The sequence below is a fragment of the Maylandia zebra genome, linkage group LG7, assembly GCF_041146795.1.
Source record: "Maylandia zebra isolate NMK-2024a linkage group LG7, Mzebra_GT3a, whole genome shotgun sequence".
Classification (NCBI taxonomy): Eukaryota; Metazoa; Chordata; class Actinopteri; order Cichliformes; family Cichlidae; genus Maylandia; species Maylandia zebra.
The window spans coordinates 68,363,609-68,385,279 of NC_135173.1; the positions used below are offsets into that span (position 1 = coordinate 68,363,609).

The 21,671-nt window shown below is 44.9% G+C and overlaps 2 protein-coding genes across 3 annotated transcripts in view; both read right to left on the minus strand.

Moving 5' to 3' along the window:
- itga11b (integrin, alpha 11b) overlaps nucleotides 1–7,326 on the minus strand; it is a 38,212-nt gene extending 30,886 nt beyond the window's left edge. For both annotated transcript variants that reach the window (XM_004571485.6, XM_014410684.4), the window contains exon 1: nucleotides 7,235–7,326. In XM_004571485.6, coding sequence (XP_004571542.2) covers nucleotides 7,235–7,283 — 49 coding nt within the window. In that variant the 5' untranslated portion in view covers nucleotides 7,284–7,326. The remainder of the gene's footprint in view (nucleotides 1–7,234) is intronic.
- A 9,794-nt stretch (nucleotides 7,327–17,120) lies between these two features.
- On the minus strand, nucleotides 17,121–20,167 carry si:ch211-284k5.2 (sperm axonemal maintenance protein CFAP97D1). Its single transcript, XM_004571549.5, has 5 exons — nucleotides 19,253–20,167; nucleotides 17,963–18,043; nucleotides 17,750–17,868; nucleotides 17,466–17,649; nucleotides 17,121–17,293 (listed from the first exon to the last, which is right to left on the minus strand). The coding sequence occupies exons 1-5, from the start codon at nucleotides 19,511–19,513 to the stop codon at nucleotides 17,204–17,206; spliced, it is 735 nt and encodes a 244-aa protein (XP_004571606.2). The 5' UTR covers nucleotides 19,514–20,167; the 3' UTR covers nucleotides 17,121–17,203.
- Between the last annotated feature and the right edge of the window lie 1,504 nt (nucleotides 20,168–21,671).

The window sequence follows — 21,671 nt, forward strand, 5'->3', positions numbered from 1 at the left end:
ACGGCCCAACAAAGTGAAAGCAGCTGTAACGCAGGCTGCTATTGCTCTCAGAAGCTGTGCTATCAACCTAACATCATCAAGCTGCTGACGTAGACGGTATCTCTGCAGTCCAGACTTTATTCACGTATCACCAAATCACAGCAACAATCACTTCAAGGTGCTTCATGTTGCAAGGAAAAACCCAACAATCATATGACCCCTATGAGCAGCACTCTGGAGACAGTGGGAAGGAAAAACTCCCTCTTAATAGGAAGAAACCTCCAGCAGAAAATGGGAAATACTATTTTCACACTGCTAAAAATGACTTGTGCTGTACTTAAATTTACTTAATTTATCATTTGTGTTTCCTTTCCTGTAAAAACCTGACGCGTGTTCCTGCCTTTAAGTGTTTGCAGGTAAACATATAATACTTACACATATATATATATTATCATAATTATAATACACTGACATTCCTTTTAATCACAGGGGAATTCTGCCTTTAGTCGTGGGCCGTATCTTAAAGTGTTACGGAGCGTTTTATTGTTATTTTAGTTTTCGTTATTTTAGTTTCGTCTCCCTCTGTCTCCCTCTGTCGCCACGACCGCCGGGGTGATCGTGGCTCAAGAGTTGGGAGTTCGCCTTGTAATCTGAAGGTTGCCGGTTCGAGCCCCGGCTTGGACAGTCTCGGTCGTTGTGTCCTTGGGCGAGACACTTCACCCGTTGCCTACTGGTGGTGGTCAGAGGGCCCGGTGGCGCCAGTGTCCGGCAGCCTCGCCTCTGTCGGTGCCCCAGAGTAGCTGTGGCTACTGTAGCTGCCATCACCAGTGTGTGAATGTGTGGATGACTGGATATGCAAAGCGCTTTGGGGTCCTTAGGGACTAATAAAGCTATACAAATACAGACCATTTGGTAGTCTCATCTCTTTGTGTGCCTTTTACTTCCTGATTGTGCCTGTTGCCTGCTCAGACCCCAGCGTGTACATACAGTTGGTCCTGTCCTGTTATTTTGATCTAATCCCATAACTCATCCATGCCGTGGTGGATCTGATGTCATCACTGGTTGGTTTTGTGTCTTTCCTCCTGCTCCGATGACGTAATCAGCTCTCAGCTTTCTCACTGAGAGCGTTTCTGGTTACGGGATCATCTGATTGGCTGATATGTCATTCACCAGGTTTAAAATGCATATGGCATTCATTCACAACCTTTTGATCTCAGTGTGACCTTTTGACCATTTGCTTTTTGTCCGTATGCTGCTGAAGTATTTCCTGAGCACTCCGGTTTGCTTCTCCCAGCTGTGGCGCGATTGGAAAACTGGGCACGCTGCCGGGATCGTTGGCCAGCAGTGGTGATGAGTTTGGCTGCTGAGGACAAAAGTGAAAGACGCTGGAAGCCAGAAGAGTCGTGTTTGTTTGCTCGTGGCTCAGAGGAATCTGCCCCTGTTTGAGCTGGGCCAGGAATCCGGGCAGGGATCGATCCGGGTCTGACGGTCGCTGATGTGGACGATCCTCCCGACCTGTGGTCAGTGACAGGTTTTTCTATGTGCGTCTCATAATTGAAGGCAGATTAGAATCCAGATTGAGTATCAGCTGTGAGATTAGTTTTGTTCCTGTTTCCACAGAAATCTCCACTTTTTTTAGAACAGTTCAAAGACGGGAGCGTTTCATGATCACTGCTCGATGAGCTGCCAAAGCCCGTCTGTGCCGCTTCCTGCATCAAACTAACAGCATTTCATAAAGAGAACGTCACACGGTGGAGGTGTGATGGTCTGGGCTGCTCTCCAGCTTCAGGACGACTCGCTGTAAGTGAGGAAACCGTGAGTTCTGCTCTCTACCAGAAAGCCCTGAAGGCAGCAGGACAATGAGCAGAAACGCATGTCCACCTCTGATTGGCTCAAACAACAAAATGACGTTTTGGAGCAGCCAGTATTAAATGAGCGTTCATGCTGGAAAACCCTCCATTGGTCCGAATTCAAAAAATCCTCCACAGTGACGTGAAAGACCCACTGAAGGCATCGCAACACTGGACTGCAGTTCTCACTGCTGAGGCTGGAACAATGAGTTACCAGGTGTAGGGGGCAGTTACTTTTGCACACAGGGCAGGTAGATTTGATCACTTAATGAATGAAATCGTCATTTAAAAAGTGCACTGAGTTTACTCTACAGATATCTCCAAAATACACAAACAGCACCATGAGCTCCACAAACACTTCACTATCTTCGTCCGAGACGTTCTATCAGACCTTTGTCTGTTTTTAAATATCTTCAAAAACATCACTTTTTCCAGTTTGCTTCAAAGTTTCTGCTTACATAAGACGACACGTATCAAAGATCATGCTGATCATCATCCAGAGCAGGCCGAGCTGCTCCCAGAGCTGGCTGCGCCGTTAATACCTCTGCTTTCTTTAGTTATATAAAAGTTTTCTATGTATCAGAAGAGTTTCAGGCTGTTCTGTGCCTGAAGCAGACAAAATCACAGCAGCACGCTGCATGTCTGTGGTTTCTGTAAAACGCCAAAACCAGCAGAAACACGAGAAGCTTTTCAACTTTCAGTTTGTTTGGTTACTGTGGCTGGAGGTGGGTGTAGAGCAGTGCTCCCTCTAAGCTGCCCACTGCTGGCACAGAAAATCTGCGATGCGCACAAAAAAAATCTGACCTGCACTGAAATTAAAATTAAACTTTAACAATTCTGTTCTGCAGTGTGAGTCAGTGACTGGCTGCTCCCGTGTGGGATCAGAACGATGCCGCCTTATCCCACAGTCCAGCCAATGATGCGATTCGCATTCATATCCAATCAGCGTGGTTTACAGGCTCTGACAGCGTCCTTATGTGCGACACCGGTGTTTTAGCAAAGCGGCTGATGTGGAGTGAAGCCACGTTAATGACAACGTGTACAACCATTGGAGATGTGAGCAGGACAGACGGAACAACTGACGGACAAAGTGTGGACTTTATACCAGTTTTTAAACTGTGTTGATCGGCCACGTAAAACCAGAGTTATGATAAAATATCTGCAGTGTTTGTTTTCCTTCCTGAATACTGTCGTTGTTTATATTTACTGCAGGAAGAAACGGTGAAAACGGCGTTTTATAAGGAAAACGCTCGAAAGCCTGTGAACAAAAACAACACCAAACCCCTCCCCCTGCCCTTTCCTATTGGTGGAAAAATGTACCATGTTGACCAATCAAAAAATGATATGGCAACATGGCCTTTAGTTGTTTAGGGAGGAGGACGTTTTAGGAGTGACGGCGTGTTTGAGATGTGAGAGATTTGAGACGTTTAGCACAAATCTTGTGTAGTTAGAGTGTAGTTAGTGTGTAGTTAGTGTTTAGTGAGTGTGTAGTTAGTGTGTAGTCAGTGTGTAGTTAGTGTGTAGTTAGTGTGTAGTCAGTGTGTAGTCAGTGTGTAGTTAGTGTGTAGTTAGTGTGTAGTCAGTGTGTAGTCAGTGTGTAGTTAGAGTGTAGTTAGTGTGTAGTTAGTGTGTAGTCAGTGTGTAGTTAGTGTGGTGTGTAGTTAGAGTGTAGTTAGTGTGTAGTTAGTGTGTAGTGAGTGTGTAGTTAGAGTGTAGTTAGAGTGTAGTTAGTGTGTAGTTAGTGTGTAGTCAGTGTGTAGTGAGTGTGTAGTTAGTGTGTAGTGAGTGTGTAGTGAGTGTGTAGTTAGAGTGTAGTTAGTGTGTAGTTAGTGTGTAGTTAGAGTGTAGTTAGAGTGTAGTTACTGTGTAGTTAGTGTGTAGTTAGTGTGTAGTTAGAGTGTAGTTAGTGTGTAGTTAGAGTGTAGTTAGTGTGTAGTTAGAGTGTAGTTAGTGTGTAGTTAGAGTGTAGTTAGAGTGTAGTTAGAGTGTAGTTAGTGTGTAGTTAGAGTGTAGTTTGTGTATAGTTAGTGTGTAGTTAGTGTGTAGTTAGTGTGTAGTCAGTGTGTAGTCAGTGTGTAGTCAGTGTGTAGTTAGAGTGTAGTTAGTGTGTAGTCAGTGTGTAGTTAGTGTGTAGTTAGAGTGTAGTCAGTGTGTAGTCAGTGTGTAGTCAGTGTGTAGTTAGAGTGTAGTTAGTGTGTAGTCAGTGTGTAGTTAGTGTGTAGTTAGAGTGTAGTCAGTGTGTAGTCAGTGTGTAGTCAGTGTGTAGTTAGAGTGTAGTTAGAGTGTAGTTAGAGTGTAGTTAGTGTGTAGTTAGTGTGTAGTTAGTGTGTAGTTAGAGTGTAGTTAGAGTGTAGTTAGTGTGTATTTAGTGTGTAGTCAGTGTGTAGTTAGAGTGTAGTTAGAGTGTAGTTAGTGTGTATTTAGTGTGTAGTCAGTGTGTAGTTAGAGTGTAGTTAGTGTGTATTTAGTGTGTAGTCAGTGTGTAGTTAGAGTGTAGTCAGTGTGTAGTCAGTGTGTAGTCAGTGTGTAGTTAGAGTGTAGTTAGAGTGTAGTTAGTGTGTAGTTAGAGTGTAGTTAGTGTGTAGTCAGTGTGTAGTTAGAGTGTAGTTAGTGTGTAGTTAGTGTGTAGTTAGTGTGTAGTTAGAGTGTAGTTAGTGTGTAGTTAGTGTGTAGTTAGTGTGTAGTCAGTGTGTAGTTAGAGTGTAGTTAGTGTGTAGTTAGTGTGTAGTTAGTGTGTAGTTAGTGTGTAGTCAGTGTGTAGTTAGAGTGTAGTTAGTGTGTAGTTAGTGTGTAGTTAGTGTGTAGTTAGTGTGTAGTTAGTGTGTAGTCAGTGTGTAGTCAGTGTGTAGTGAGTGTGTAGTGTAGTCAGTAGTGTTGTTGTGTGTCAGAACAATGAGGCGCCTGCTGAGTGTTACAGGTGTTACAGCAGTGACACATCTGCTGCTGTCAGGCCTGCAGGTATCAGGCTGATGTTCTCCTTCATCTCATAGTGGACACAAATTATTTTTGGAGCGACACAAATAATTTGTGTGGCATCAGATTTGATGCAGAACAGCTGATTGTTCTGTAAATAGTTTGAAATGTTTATTTAAAAACACCTTGGCTGCATTTTTAGGTAAACAGCTGCAAAAAACTTTGTTTGCAAAACTCAGTTACTTTTTTGAAGAAGTAACTAAATAATTAATTACCCAACATTGGTCATTATTTACTGTATGTTGCAGACAGAGTTACAGACTCTCTCCCAGACCACAGACTCACAATACAGTCAGAGCTTTATTGGAGTTCAAGTTATTTTTGCTTCCAATAGTGTTAACATGCTGCACATGAACAAGATTGTTTACATTCTCATTGTAAGTGGGCTGAAGCAGTTAATTAAAAGTCGTCTAACATAAATGCTGTAATTTGATTACTTTAGTAAACATGTAACTTGGATGCTGGCGTGACCACAGTGCACACGTCTGCTGGCGCTCACAGTGGTCCACGGGACGCTCAGGGAGTTTGTGTGTTCGCTCAGACACGTGGAACATTAGAACGCTGGTGTAGAGACAGCTCTGAGCGGCAGGTTAATCGGTTTGCAGATGAGGTGAAATCAGATTCAAACAGCACAGGAACGAGTTCTCAGAGCACCTGTCGAGGAGGGTGTGGTAACTAATGACTTCCTGTTTGGTGCAACCAACCACAAACTGAGGAGCAGCAACAACAGCGAGAGCGTAACGATCTGCCTAAAAGCCACGGCGTGCTGTTAAATCGTTTTATCCTCTGACATCCTGCAGAAAACCTCATCGCCCTGCAGACCGCCGAACCTCCGGGGACAACAGCCTGATCCTCCAGCCATCACACCAAACTGCACTGATGCAATAAAGAGGAGAGGGACGGCTTCAGTGTGAGGAAACAGTTTAAACAGAAGAAATCAGGAAAAATGGTTCCTGCGACCGTCCGCTGGGACTGAGGAGGGCCAGTCTGTAATCCTACACCGCAGTGCTGCAGAGGATGGAGACATCAGCAGCGCCAACACGGCCTCGCATGCTTTCCAACAGATGTCACAAAATCAAATGATGTTCCTGTTATTTCCTGTTTTATTTTGAAGTTACTCCGTTTACATCTTACTGCGCTCAGCTTCCTGCCTTTATTGTTTTCCCACACAGGTGGTCAGCTGATCGCTCTGCACAGCAGGGATGCTGCTTCCTGCTCGCTCAGTTTTCTTTTCCTACTTTGTACGTTTGTTTCCTCGCACTCCCGCTTTCCCTGATGGACTGCCCAGCCTGGACTGAAACACCAGGGTTTCATTTGGGTCTTTCTACCTGGGAATTCTTGCCTTGTAGTACCATCAGGTCATTTTTTACCATGATAAATAAGCATGGCACCTTTTTAATGGATTTTGGAATATTCCAGTTTAGTCTGAAAGTTGGTGGTGAAGCTTCAGTGCTCCCTGTCTTCACCAAGTTAAATGCAAAACCAACATAAACCTCTTGAACATCCTCTCTGAGACCTCGATCTTTAAAGACTCTGCAGTTCCTCTGACGTCCAGCAGAGGCAGCAGTGAGTCAGTCCCCATAGACTTCTGTGTTAACCCTCTCAGGCTCAAATTAAGTTTTTTGTTGCTAATGCACAACCAAGTCCTGCAGTGGTACTTCTGAGTAAAAAAACTCATAAAATATGTATGTGGGGTGATCAGGTTGTTGGTTTTTAACTGTTGCAAATCTGCAACGTCTGCCTGGAGAGGGTTAAAACGTTACAGCAGAAATAAACATGTTTGCAGCCTGACACACAAACTTCACACCAACTCTATTGAAGTTTGAATTTCGCATTAAGGAGCTTGAGCCAGAAACCGCAGTCGGCCGGCTACATCCACTTTTGCACACTGCTCTCCACACACCTGAGTGTCTGAAGCAGCCATTACTCCAATTTAAAATCTTCCTTCTCATCTGGGAACTCTCTGCTGCGCCTCAGCAGCAAAACACAAGCCTGCCGTCGGAGAGCTGCATGTGACGTCCTTGTTTTGCCTCATCTGCGCATGCGGGTCTCTTCGGGACCGCAGAAGGCTTCATGTTAAACTAATCTGAACACCTGCACTAAACAAAAAGGATCTGTGTGCACTCATGCTCACGAAGGCTCACTGTCTCTCGAAAATGTTAGAAAGTCTGACAGAGGCTGATAAATGTCAGGATCTAAGAACTTTTAACAAACCAGAGCGAAATGAATTTTGGGAAGAGAAAGAAAAGTCCAGATGTTGAAGGAGCTGCAGCCTGTCTGCAGTTTCAAAGAGGAAACAGTCCACATCCAAAAGCTTTCTATCCAGATTTTGGACCTGGACTCAAAGTCCTCATCTTGCTGGTGGACCATCAGCAGCACCTGTCTGATGTGACCTCTCTGACCTGCTCTGTGTTACCTGTTGCATCGCTCACCTGGCAGGAAGCTGTAGGTCCACAGCAGCAGAAGGTGGTGATAATCCATGAGTGCGTCTGAGAGAGAAATAAACAGAGTGTGAGTGAGTGAGTCCCGGCTCTGCTGCTCTGATGTGTGAAGAAGAGAGGAGGAGGAGGAGTAAATGCACCTCCTCCTGCCTCATGTGTCTGATTTTTTAAAGAGCCTCTTAAAGGTCACCTTTTCTTTTCACAGCAGGAGCTTTAATGTCTCAGTCGCTGCACAAACAGGAAATGCCTCCATGTGAGTCTGTGATTCCACACGGTGCTGAAGCCCAGATGTGAACATCTGCCCAAAACTCCCCGGGAGCACTGGGATAATGGATAAACAGTCAGGAAGTGCATCCAACCACAGAGCGGTGCAGTTTTAAATACATCTGTAAGTACACGTGTCCATAAGTGCACTTGATCATTTTGAATTGTTTTGTTTCAAACCTGCTAACAAAAAAAGCTACACAAAGCCTGCAGTTCCTCTCACGCCCACTCCAGGCTCCAAAAACTGTATATAAAAGATGGACATAGTCACCATGACGCCGCCTGTTGGTTTTGGACGTAACGTAATTTTAGGATTGTGAGCGTGACCGCGTTACGTATTTGTTTGGAGCGAGAAGTGACCACGAGTGGGATAGAAGTGATACGGTATCAGCTAATACTGCAAACTTTACACGTTAATACGATTAAACACGTGAGTAATACAAACATCCTCCCTCGTTCAGGGAGAAATTAAGAGGTTTGTGTATCAGGATGTAAACGTGTTTGTTCCTGCTTGCTCACAGGGGCCATGTGATTGTTGAGTTTCCTCTGTATGTGTTATTGTAGGGTCTACCGTACAACACAAAGCGCCTCGAGGTGATGTTGTTGTGATTTGACGCTGTATAAATAAAGTTTAAGTTTGAGGAATTATTCATCTGGCCCGTGACAGGAAGTTTACTTCCACATGTTGAACCTGAAGCTGAGCTTATTGTCCTTGGATGGGACGAAACTCCACAGTGTGACTGTGTCAGCACACTTTCCACTCTGTTAATCATACACGCTCACACTCACAGACGCTCCCTCCCCATCAATAAAAAGATGCTGGCGTGCAGCGAGCTGGACGGCGGCATGCTGCTGTCACTCTGTCTGGAAAAACAAGTGGAAACTGGGAGTGAAAGCAGCAGAATTAAAGCGAAACAGATGGACGAGCAGCCGAGGGTCGGTCAGCGAGCGCGGCTCCCTGCGTGACACCGATTATGTCCTGGTTCACTTTCACTCAGCCTCTGTTAGCTTCAGCTCTCGCTGCAGGAAAAGCAAACAAAGCTTATATTTATATTTCCCTGAGGATCGTACAATTATTTCTATCACACAGCAGGAATCAAATCTGAAGTGAAAGATGGAGAATTTTCAGTTCTTTTTGCGTCAGTGTTATTTTATAACCCATCATAATTTATGTGACATGAGGCGGCATAGAGGAAGATTTTAAGCTTTCAGCTCAGGTAGAGGTGGATGTCTGATACAAAAAGGACCGAGTGTCTCTTTAACCGTGCCCCGGTCCAAACGCATTTCCTGAAATCACCTGAACATCCGCACTGAAACCGAGCCGGCCTGAGAGCGATTCTTTCCTGGGGCATTCAGACGGCTCATGTCGGAGCCCCCGTGAGCCCGTGGGCTGCAGTTACACCCTGAGCTGCTCATCAAAGCTGCAGAGGCCAAGAGTGAGGAAGAGGGCTCACGGTCGTTGCATCAGACACCAACATACTGTTTTCAGGGTTCTGAGTCTCAGTGACAGAGACCTGCAGCCTGTCACATGTCTGTCAGAAAGACTCGTTTCTGGGTAAAACAGTCTGCTGGACAGTTGTCATGTTGTGTTTGTGTCCTCTGTCATGGACGTGTTGTACAAAGTTGTATTTTTCCAGTACTTAGCTGAGCTTACTGGGAGTGAGGAAATTAAAGAGCTCGGTTTAAAGGCTCGGTGGCAGAGTTATGAGTCTGCTCTGTGGTTATTTCTGTGGATGAAATGATCTCAGAGCGCTGTGGTGTTTTCAGTCTGTATTTGTCACCCTGTTGGTGGTTCTCGTGTCAGAGCTTCATGTTATTCTGGTCTGTTTCGACCTCTCTGGTTACACTTATGTCCCCGTCTGTGGTTTTCTGCTTTCGAGCGCACCCGCATCATGAATCAAACACCTGCTTGAATGTTTGATGCACCTTCAACCTGCTTTTGATCATCAGGTTTTTCTCTCTTCAGTAATCAGACAGGAATGTGTACTTACAGAGAACACGTTGAAACGGAGATCAGTGTAGTTTACTGAATGCTAACCATCACAGTTCAACTTCACTCAAAGCTCTTAAGCATCTTACATTAAATGGAAAACAGTGCATCCAGTAAGTATGTTGTTTTTTGTTTATTAATTAGAATAAAATGATAGATTTTGCTCCAGTAGAATAAAGTAGTCTGTATTCTAACAGTCTAATTCCAGACCAACTTGGTCATGATTGGCTCCTCTCACTGAAATTTACTGACAGCCATCCAATCAGGTCAGACTGCAGCTTTAGCAAAATAAGTCATACCTGACATCGGGGGGGAATGGAAGAAGGTTAACACTGATCTGACTCCATGGAGCAGACATGACCATTGTTAATCAGCTGTTCTCACATGTGATGAAGGTGCTGGGAGTGTTGGGCCCTCCTCAGGTCACAGGTGAGACCATCTCTTGGTCCTCGGGAGTGGATGGTGCTGTAACAGCTGCACACTCGCCTCCTCTCATTGCTCAGGTGCATTTAACACAATGTCATGACATTCAGATTTAGTGTAGATGTAGGTGGGTGTAAAACAGGAAACTAACTTCATTAAAGGCAAAGAAAAGTCCAGAACACACAAAGTCCACAAGGAGGAAATTAAAAAACAGACGTCCAGCAAGAGAACTGATTGTAAACACATGGAGACAAAGAACAGAAGCAAGACGGCACAGGACGAATGAGGGGAGACACAGGTGATCACACAAGGGAAGTCACAATAAATGCAAAACAACAGTGACAAGTAACTATCAAAATAAAACAGGAAGTGAGAACCATAACTAAACTGGTGAACAGACACATGGATGAACTTAACCTGAGGGAGCTGACACAGAAGGATGGAACAGGAAACACCGAGGAAACGCTGATGTGGACCCTCGGCCTCCGTGGACCCTCGGCCTCCGTGGAACTTCGGCCTCCGTGGAACCTCGGCTTCCGTGGAACCTCGGCCTCCGTGGAACCTCGGCCTCTGTGGAACCTCGGCCTCCGTGGACCCTCGGCCTCTGTGGAACTTCGGCCTCTGTGGAACCTCGGCTTCCGTGGAACCTCAGCCTCTGTGGAACCTCGGCCTCCGTGGAACCTCGGCCTCCGTGGACCCTCGGCCTCCGTGGACCCTCGGCCTCTGTGGAACTTCGGCCTCTGTGGAACCTCGGCTTCCGTGGAACCTCGGCCTCTGTGGAACCTCGGCCTCCGTGGAACCTCGGCCTCCGTGGACCCTCGGCCTCCGTGGAACTTCGGCCTCTGTGGAACCTCGGCCTGCGTGGAACCTCGGCCTCCGTGGACCCTCGGCCTCTGTGGAACTTCGGCCTCTGTGGAACCTCGGCTTCCGTGGAACCTCGGCCTCCGTGGACCCTCGGCCTCCGTGGACCCTCGGCCTCTGTGGAACTTCGGCCTCTGTGGAACCTCGGCTTCCGTGGAACCTCGGCCTCTGTGGAACCTCGGCCTCCGTGGAACCTCGGCCTCCGTGGACCCTCGGCCTCCGTGGAACTTCGGCCTCTGTGGAACCTCGGCCTGCGTGGAACCTCGGCTTCCGTGGAACCTCGGCCTCTGTGGAACCTCGGCCTCCGTGGAACCTCGGCCTCCGTGGAACTTCGGCCTCTGTGGAACCTCGGGTTCCGTGGAACCTCGGCCTCCGTGGAACCTCGGCCTCCGTGGAACCGGCACTCTATGGAGACCACGCATGATTTATATGTAAGTGACAGTTTTTCTCAGTCGCTTTGGTGCTGTTCTCAGATCAGAATGAAAACTCTCAAAACCATTAGTGCAACCTCCACAACATTTAGTCATTTGTGAGCATCATAGTGTCGCCTTCCTCTGAACAAACTGCAAATGCTCTTGGACGTATATCAGTTGCTTTCAAACAATTCTCTGCTGTAATCTGCTTTACTCTGTGTAGTTTCATGCAGTACAATGGCAATTCAGTGTATATACTCACAGAACATACAAAATGCATTATGTTACACAGGAAACGTTCTTACATTTCTCTCTGTAAAGTGTGGAGCTGGAAGCCAGAGCACCACTGCACACATTCATATACATTGTTGAGGTGGTTTCAGTCTGGCCAAAGGCAGAAGGCGTGGAAGAAATCGCACTGACAGAGAGCAACCACTGATGTCCCAGGCCGTTTTCCAGTTTGCACCAGTTTTGAGAAATACACAAACTGCTGTGCAAATGTTAATAGTGATGTGAGAAAACTGTAATAAACAAATAAAACACCGTGTATGTGTGAAGATGGCTGATCCAACAAAACATGGAGGTGGACACGGCGGTGCAGAGCAGTCGGCGGCATTTCCAGAACACTTTCCTCAAACATCTCTGATTGGATAAAAGTTTTATGGTAGAAAGATTGAAAGGTTGAATGTATATTTATTTATAGATAGATAGATAGATAGATAGATAGATAGATAGATAGATAGATAGATAGATAGATAGATAGATAGATAGATAGATAGATAGATAGATAATGTTAAGAAATATACTCTAAAACACTTCTTCAGTAAAGACTCAGAGAAGAGAAACACATAGAACTTCTTGCTAGCAAGGGCGGCCTCCAAACTGAGCCTCGCGCTGAGGACTGCCCCGGTCTTTATTTATACTTCAGTGTGTGTGTGTGTGTGTGTGTGTGTGTGTGTGTGTGTGTGTGTGTGTGTGTGTGTGTGTGTGTGTGTGTGTGTGTGTGTGTGTGTGTGGGGTCCTGCTGATCAAAGGGTCGTATAACATGAAAGCACAAAAGGTACATCCTTGGTCATAAAGAGGGTAGTCTCCCCCTCACCCTAGATGGTTCATCCTAGATAACACAGTGAAGAAGTCCAGCAGTTCATCTAAACAAAAGGCACTTAGACTATAACAGACATAGCTACGTTAAAACAATAAAACAAGGTACGACCTCTCCCCATGCTCCCAGGATGTGGGGGTGGACGCTAAAACACCTTGAAGTGTTACAGGCCCCCTAGGATGAGACATTCTTTCAATATGCCACCAACTGTATACTTCTACACACAAATGATTACATGCAGCATTCTACCATATGCAAACTTATATCACTAAAAGATTATACTGACTACTAAGTACAATTTTCCTATTAACAGATAGATAGTATTGTAAATCCCATTGTCCTTCTCTCACCCCAACCAATCACAGCAGATGGCCCCGCCCCTCCCTGAGCCTGGTCCTGCTGGAGGTTTCTTCCTGTTAAAAGGGAGTTTTTCCTTCACTGTCACCAGTGTTGTTCATAGGGGGTCATATGATTGCTGGGTTTTCTCTGTATGTATATTTTTAGGGTCGACCTTACAGTATAAAGCACCTTGAGGCGACTGTTGTTGTGATTTGGCGCTGTGTGAATAACACTGAATTGAACTAAAATATGAACAAAATGAATGCAGTCCTGTAAAGCCCGATATGTGAGCACACACTAATACAAACACAAATCTCACTGCAAAAATCAACCAGTGACAATATTCAATTACAATTTTATATATAACATGAAATTCTTAGTCTCAAAATGAAGAAAATGCTGTTTTCATTCAGCTTTCATGCTGGATTGAGCAAATATGACGTTTTATCTGACAAACTAAAATATCAGTAGATAGTCTGATCTGAACAGAACTGACATCTGGAGTTTCCATATGGCACACTAATTATAACAGAGAAATTAGCCAAGACTCAGACATTTTGTAATGTATCTGTCCCAAACTGTACTGATTCGTTTGGATGGTAACAAAGACCAGTGAAAACATCAGGATTTTATCTTTCTGAGACATTTTAATGTGGCCTGAAAGTCAGTTGGACAGTCCTTCTTCTTTTAAAATAAATAAATATAAAAAATCATCATATATGTTCAAACTTTGTACCATAAAATCTGCATGTAAATCGTCCCGTGTTGACCTGTGATGGAACGACCCTGTTAGTAATATCTCATCATTATCACGTCGACTGCTGTAACAGAAGAGGAGCGGTCCAGTGTCTCGTGTACTTTTGCAACCCAGGGTCCTCCTGATACTCCTTCTGTGGGCTCCTTAAACAGTGCTGGCTGCTGGTTGGAGGCCCGGCTGCTCTGCATTAAGATTCAAGGCAGCGTTCCCGACAATCTGCCAATTTTGATAAACGGCTCAACATTTTCTCCAAATCCAGGACGGCTGAAGTCTACCCTCTCTTCCAGAGGGGATGAATCCGGCATGCTGACGATCTGACTGTTTTTGGTTTTTGTCAGAGATGAAAGTGAAAAGTAGGGAAATTTGGGAAATTTTCACCCTTTTTGTAGCTCAAGAAGGAAAGACGCTGAATTCAAGGAATGCAGTTAATAACAATAATAATAATAATAATAATAATAATAATAATAGCAACAACTTTATTTTTAAAGCGCTTTCAAACAAAGTGCTGTACAACTATTTGAAGCTAAAAAGATAAATAAAATAAAAGCGATACAGGTTAGACATTAAACTGTCATTATGTTGTTGTTATTATTATGTTACTATGTAGATTATAAATTAAAATAACACTGCAATTAAAACTGCTGAAAAAGAATCAGAAACATGTCTGAGAGATGTTTCTGATTTCACACGGACCCCCTTATCCCTTCCTCCACCCACGACCAGTTCTAGGTTCCCTCCTGCACGCCCCACCACTCTAAAAATCCTATTAACGGCCCTGCAAAGGCCAGGACGTGGACAGAGAGCAGCTTCCCACGCGAAAGGCCCATTTTTAACGTTTTCATGGTCGTGGTTTTACACTGTCAGCCGAGGTTAACGTCAGGGAAAGACTGTGGTCCGATTTAATCCAGAAGAATGGGACTTTATCAGCATTTAGACAAAACCGCCTTCTTTCCATAACTTTACTTAAAGTGCTTTCATTTCCTAACCGCAGATCAGATTGTGGAATATGAATCGTGGTCTCGGGCGTGCAAACATCTCTCTGACCTTTACCCAGCGGCTCCTTTTACTGCCTCGGTGTAACCGTGAGAACAGCGACTCTGCTGCTCCTCTGGGGAACATCAGGCCCGAGATGTGATGAAGCAGGTCTGAGTGCTGCTGCTTCTGATCTTAATAAAGTGGAGTGCTGTAAAACACTGAAGCTACAGCCGCTCTCCAATAAGTGCCATGCTGGATTTTCAAGAAATCATCCTGCACATGCACATCTTTAGGCAGGAATATTTCAGCTCAACATTTAAAGGAGAGAGTCACTCAATCATTTCTGATCATTTAATGTTGCTTTTGTTGCCGGGAGAGTTGCCCGGACCTGCTTTACGGTTACAGACGCCGTTAACCGTTCCCAGATGGCCCGCAGAGGTTCAGGTCCAGCCAGGGATCGGGACAGGCGCACAGCGTTAAAGGGCTTTTCCACAAACAGGTGAAGCTCTCACAGCGGCGCAGAGCTTCAGCTTAACCTGGATATCTGTTTCTTATCTGGCTTCGCTCACCCTAAAATCATCGGTGAGGCTGAGACGTCTCATGGAGGTGCTTATCAGCTCGATAAATTAACCCCAGGTTTCCCACTCTCTCTCTGTGTGTGTGTGTGTGTGTGTGTGTGTGTGTGTGTGTGTGTGTGTGTGTGTGTGTGTGTGTGTGTGTGTGTGTGTGTGTGATAAGATGAAGTCTTTTTAGTTGAAAACTGCTACATGGATAACGTCTATTTAAAGCCTGAAAACACAAATCTGTCAGGGCACAGAGGTCCAGCTCATCATCGTGCATTCCTTTACAGTAAAGTGTAGACGTGTGTGCAAGACCATTTTACCCAGCTGACGTGTCTGACAGCAAATACAGAGCAAATTAATGTTTTATAATAAGTCAACAAATACGAGGCTTAGGCGCCCTGGTTTGCATTATATCACTGTGTGAGCTCAGTGCGGCTCCAGCGTGAGTCTGTAATCTTTTCCAGAGACGCGCTTTCTGAAATTTCCATCGCTGCTCATCGCTGAGCAGAGACGAGTGTCTGCTGCCTCCTAGTGGAGAAATCAGGGGACAAGCTGAGACGTTGTCCGGTCCATACATGACCTCAGCAGAAATGTGCCCTAATTTATAATGAATTACTCCAGGGCTGTGTTCATATGGCGTTATTTTTGTGCCTCTGAGCGCACGTAAAAAAACGTTTGCAGGTGCAAGTGTTGCATTTTGAGGAGAAATTTATTTTGAGCGAAGAAAAGCTGAATCTGAGTGAACAAAATTCGTTGCTGCGTATTTCAGTGTTTGCTATGTGTTTTGTGGCACAAATATAACGGTGTAGAGAAAGAGTTGAGCGCGCACGGGCAGAAATGTTGAGAGCGCGAGCGACACACTGCGAGCGAGCGCAAATTCAAAAGCTGAGCGAGAGGAGCTGCTGTTGTGTGTGTGTGCGTGTGTGCGCGTGCGCGTGCGCATGCATGTGTGCGTGCGTGCGCGCGCGCATGTGTGTGTGCGTGTGTATGTGTGTGTGCGGGGATAACAGCAAACACTGAAATACAGTTTTTGCACGCAGCAATGAATTTTGTTCACTCAAATTTCTCCTCAAAATGCAACACTTGCACCTGCAATTTTTTTTTACGTGCGCTCAGAGGCACAAAAATAACGCCATATGTTCATGGGCTCATACACAGGTGTGCAAAAGTGGAACCCCTTCACTCCAGGAGAGTGACGGGGTTAATAACAGAAGGATACCCGAAGTTCAGCATCTTTCATTTACAGTCAGCGACTCCTTCAGTCAAATATGAAAATATTTCATTCAAGTCCATCATGGGCAGAAACTAGCAGCTAGTTAACAGTGAAGGTCAGCAGGCTGACTAAACTAACCTTCACCCCTTTAAGTTCAATATCATTGCTAAATTAGTTTAATACTAAATGATCTACTCATGAGTGAGTGAAACCTCAAAAGCTGACTTAATAACTGAAGCTCCTTTTAATTCTGCTAGTTAGGCTCAAAGTGGTTAACTAACTCATTAATTAGGCAGAACCAAAGTATCCACTAGTTACGAGTTTTGACTTTAAAGGTGAGATTTTACTTCATTACAGCAAATAAATCCAAGTAGGTAACTAGTAAAGGTAAAAATGATGAGCAACGAACTAGTTGAGCTCTTTTTTCACTTACCAGTAAAGTAGCAAGAAAAGTAAGGCTCAAAGTGTGTAGTTCACTGGAAAGGCCACTAGTTAATTAGTGAAGATCCCTAAGCTGATTAACTTGTTACTCTTTTAGTTTGATCTTTTAGATTACATACTACTTAACCTACAGTTAACTAGTATCTTTAGTACAACTTTGAGACAAATTGTGACTTTGTTCCCTAACTTGTCAAAATGCAGATCAGCTAACCGTGAAGGCAGCTATGTTAATTAGTGAGACTAGTGAGACCCAGATGTCCACTTGTTGCGCTCGCACATATGAGGAACACCAGGAACAGGGTTTTTCATACTTTGTACCATCTCCACATTTACTTTTTAGTGAAGCTCAGAGAACATTGATGAACCTGTTTGGTGCACAGCGCCACCTGCAGGTACCGTCACTAACCCTTTGGGGTAGAGTGGTAGGAAGGATGTGCAGGTACAGAAATGGACTTTTGTAAAACCTCTGAAATGAATCAGCCTTTGTGTGGAACAACGTGACCATGCACAGTTTGTGAAGAGAGGCAGAAACGTGATCATGCTCGGACCCTTTTATTATGGGACAGGACAGATGGTCTGGTTGGAGACAGACGGTTGTGTTTGTGTTTCAGGAGGTTTCTCAGTCGGTGCTGTCAGTGTTGGAGTCTCTGCAGCTCGCAGACGGCTCGCTGCTCTCCACGGCGGCAAACTTCACCTTTCTGCTCGGCCTCTGTGGACACAGAGACACCAGTGATCATCATCATCATCTACAGGGTTCCAGTATCCAGGGAACCTGGGAGTGCTGAGTGTGCACTGAAGAGCATTTTGTGAAGAGTTCTTACATTCAGCATCTTTGAACACCAGGATGTATCAGGACACCTGAGCTCCCTCCGTCAACTCACCTGTTTGTCTGCTGGCTTTCTCGGGTAACGAGAAATGTTGTCCAGACGACGCTCCGTCCTCTCCCAGTCATCCAACCACAGCTGGCGGCGATACTCTGACTGGCGAGATGTGATTCGTTGGTAGATGGCCTGATTCTGATGGGTGACCAACAGAAGCTCGTGCTTCCTCTTGTTCGCATTCAGACTGGAAAAGATGAGAAATCAAAAGAGAAAACATGACACAGACACGCTGCTGTACGGAAACCCAGATACCCGTGAACGGCTTCATCATGAACACACCTTACCTCCTCAGGTGGTACTGGTTCCTGTGGTCCACGAGGCCTTTGGAGGAAAAGATGTCGGCTAGTTTGGAGGCCAGGAGGTGATTGTCTCTGTCGACGACTGACAGACGCTCATCCTGCAGCTGAAGCACAGAAGCAGATCCCAGTCCCTCAAACACAAGGTGTGTGTGTGTGTGTGTGTGTGTGTGTGTGTGTGTGTGTGTGTGTGTGTGTGACCTGCAGTTTTTTCAGCTTGAGCTGGATGTGAGCTGGTGTCCTGTTGCCCTTGGTGTCCACTGCAGGCAGGGCGGAGTTCACCTGAAAAGGTAAACCCAGGTCACTGTGACTCACCGGTTTATAGTTTTGTTTTTATTGTGAAGGACAATAAAACCAGTTTTTATTGGCACATCATCCTGGGGGAGGTGTAGGTGTTTTAGCATCCCCGAGTTTTTCCTTTTTTCTTTAGAGTCTTTAATTCTTCATCGTTCTGGTCGTCCTTGTCCAGACTTGTTATCAGAGTCCTCTCTTCTTGCTGACGACCTGGTTTCTCTTCATAGTCATTCATATTTAATTCCTGCCTCCTGTGACTCGTTAAGTCTCTGTCACCTTTATCTTGTACTCTGTGTTTAGTTTTACTTCCCGCTCGTCTCGTTGTCTTGATTGTGTCCAGCTGTGTTTCCCTGGTTACCTCACGCGTGTTGAACCCCTCGGCCTGTGTCTGTTGCTGTGTCCTGTTTCTCTGTGTTACTGGAGTTTTGTCTGCTTCTGTTCAGAGATGTCTTCTATCATTTCTATAATCTAACACATTAGTGTTAACGTTTGTCAGAAGCTTCTGCATCATCTCTCAGATTGAAGCTCTGTAAAATAAAAGCTGTGGCCTGTGGCCCCACCTCCTCCACCCAAGTTTCTGATTAATGTGCCATCTACATTTTAGCTGTTTTTGGTTGAAAATGTGAAGGTCAGTTGATACGAGCTAATATTATGATAGGAACATGTGCAGACATTTAATGTCAATTACAAAAATTAAACCAGTCAATGTTCACTTTGCACCAAAACCAACTCTGTTAACGAGCGAGCATTTGGCTGGAGTGTGGGGCCTCCCTGCTGCTGCGAGTCGGGGCGGCCTGCTTCTCCCCACCGCAGGGAAAAGGGTAACACCACCTGGGTCTGGGTGCAGTTCCCCCCTCCAGGGGCAAGGGTACGTAGACCCGGTTCTTAGAGTACGAGAAACTTTTGCGAGATCCCGAGGGCTCCACACTGAGTCAGTCCCCATAGACTTTCATGTTGAAACTTTACAGCAGGAATAACCGTGTTTATATCCTGATACCGAGCCCTAGTTTGGCCTCTAATCTAAACCAGTTTCCACCCGTCCTTCATTATCACCTCCATCTGTAGCTCCTTCAGTCCCACCTCACCTGAATCCAGCTCTGATGGAAAACCAGCACAGAGCCCTGTGTGTACCAGTGGCACCTTCCACCGTTCATCCTCCACCCTTCAGCCTCACCACCGTTCATCCTCCACCCTTACCTTCCTGCGGTGGTTTTCGTAGTTTATCTGGTCCCATCGCTGCTGCAGGTAACGGTTGGTGACGGGTTTCAGAGGCTGGTATGACTTGTGCATGTTTCTCAACTGGTGATAACCTGCAGCTCTATCACATCCATCCACCTCAGCAGGAGGTGTGTGTGTGTGTGTGTGTGTGTGTGTGTGTGTGTGTGTGTGTGTGTGTGTGTGTGTGTGTGTGTGTGTGTGTGTGTGTGTGTGTTTGCAGGCCTTGCAGGTTGTCACCATGGAGATGTACCCCTTTGTGCCATTGCAGCCAGGTAAGTTTCCTATTAATTATTACTGAGCTTATCCTCGAAACTATGCTGAGCACACACACACCTGGGATGACCATGCTTACTTACACCAGCTGAGTTGTCTTTTAACTTTGTGTCTGAACACACGTCACGCTTTTGCATTTTGTTTATGCTTCATTTTGTGATTTCTGCTCACTCGGCTCTGGTCCTGACTTTGTCTGGTTTCCTTCCTTTTTCTCCAAGTGGTTGCAGTAAGTTTGTTAATGGGGTATCACAAGAAAATGAGCCTATCATAAATAAGAACCAAACAAAGTCAGTCATGGACTACCTTAAAATTCATTGAGTTTTTAATGCAGACAGAGCTTCATATGCAGAGGAAGGAGAAAGGAGGATGAAGATGGGGCTGCCAGGCAAGAGGAAAAGAAGAAGATCTCAAGGAGGTTTGTAGATGTAGTGAAGGAGGACTGGCAGCAGGTTGGCTGCTGGGATAGGAGGAGATGGAGGCAGATGATCTCCTGTAGCGACCTCTAAAGAGAGCAGCTGGGAGAAGAAGTGGCTCAAACCACTGTGAGGCATCTTACAGGGGAGTCGGCTTGAATGGCTAAACATGGATTGTTGTTCATGTTCATCTAAAATCTGCACAAAAGGTTAGAGCAGGGGTCGGCAACCTGCGGCTCTTTAGTACGGAGCCCCGCAGGGGACATGGGAGAAAAAAAATTAGGGAGAAAAAAAAAATTAAGACGGACTTTTGCGAGATCTCGCAAAAGTCAGTCTTAATTTTTTTTTCTCCCATGTCCCCTGCGGGGCTCCGTACTTTAGTCCTTTTAGTGGTTTAGGAAAATAAATTATTTTTTTAAGTATTTAGCTGAAGTGTATTTTATTTATATTAGTTCTTTTTTAACTTGTAGTTCTAAATTGGAAGATTATTGTGATATTGACATATAAAAATAAAATTATATTTTATTATTTTTTCATCGCTCAAAATAAGCGTCACACGCCGGCACGTGCAGAGGGGGGGGGGGGGGGAGGGGGGCTAGAGGGGCTTGAGCACCCGCCCCTTTCCTGATGGGTGCCCAAAGAGCCCTTTTGTTGAGGCAACTTTTTAAAAAAAAATATTATTATTATTTTTAATGTGTGTGTGCGTGCGGAGTCCTGTCTGTGCCCCTCAACAATTATATTTAACTATTAATCACAGTTTTGCTAAATAAAAGGATCTGGCTTGCATCAGTCACATGATCACATTTAACCAATGATCGCCCTTGACGGCAGAGCGCGCTGGTTACGAGCCGGGAACGAGCTCACAAAGAGCACGCGCATTTTTTGCGGTCCGGAGCTGTAGGAGAAACACAAGTTAACTCAGAGACACAGACTGATGCGACACAACCAGTAAGTAGGTGTACAGCGCACACTGTAGTGTGTAGCACCCAGGAGTATTAGCTTATTACGTACACGTTGGTAAGCTGTCTTGTTGCAACTGACGAACTGAAACAAACGAGCGTGCTGTGCGTGCAACAGCGCGACAAACATTACCTGTCCTTTTATTAACTGCACAGGTAGTGCTGGTCATAGCTGCTGGCTATCTGTGTAAGGCTGTCATGGGTCTGTAGCTCTGTCACCGTTTTAGTGAACATGTTTAGTTTTAAAGTAAGTTTCAGGGCTTTTCCTGCCTTTCTGGAGGGATTATATTTCACTAAAAAACGATCTAATATGCATGTCCACATAATTATGCATTATTACAATATATTAAAACACACGCTGTATTTTAAAGAACATGCATTAAGAAGCAGATTATATTAGATTTATATTTTAAATAAGACAAAAGTTGGATGTTACAGCAGTAAAATGATTGTATCTCTACAGTTTAAAAATGTAATAAGCTTTGCCCTGCACAGAGTGGATAGTGAAACAAATGGAATCATCATAATGACATTATTTCATATTTATTACTTCCCCCTCCTCATTGCTTTATTATTGTAGCTCTAGTAATAAATAATAATGTAAGGATTCTGGATCAGCACCATGATGCCCATAGTATATATGGTATTCTGAAGAAGGTCTAACATGTCACTGTGTGTGCATGTGTGTGTTTTATGTATATGGATTTAAAAAAATATATTACTCATGATATAACATTGTGCAGACATGGCTGG

Bases quoted from the DNA above. Each gene is read 5' to 3' on its own strand.
- si:ch211-284k5.2 (XM_004571549.5), bottom strand. From the start codon at position 19,513: ATGGTGACAACCTGCAAGGCCTGCAAACACACACACACACACACACAC. The intron at 17,869-17,962 runs GTCACACACACA...TCTGTGCTTCAG, and splicing joins TCAAGCTGAAAAAACTGCAG to CTGCAGGATGAGCGTCTGTC. The intron at 17,650-17,749 runs GTAAGGTGTGTT...CATCTTTTCCAG, and splicing joins AACCAGTACCACCTGAGGAG to TCTGAATGCGAACAAGAGGA.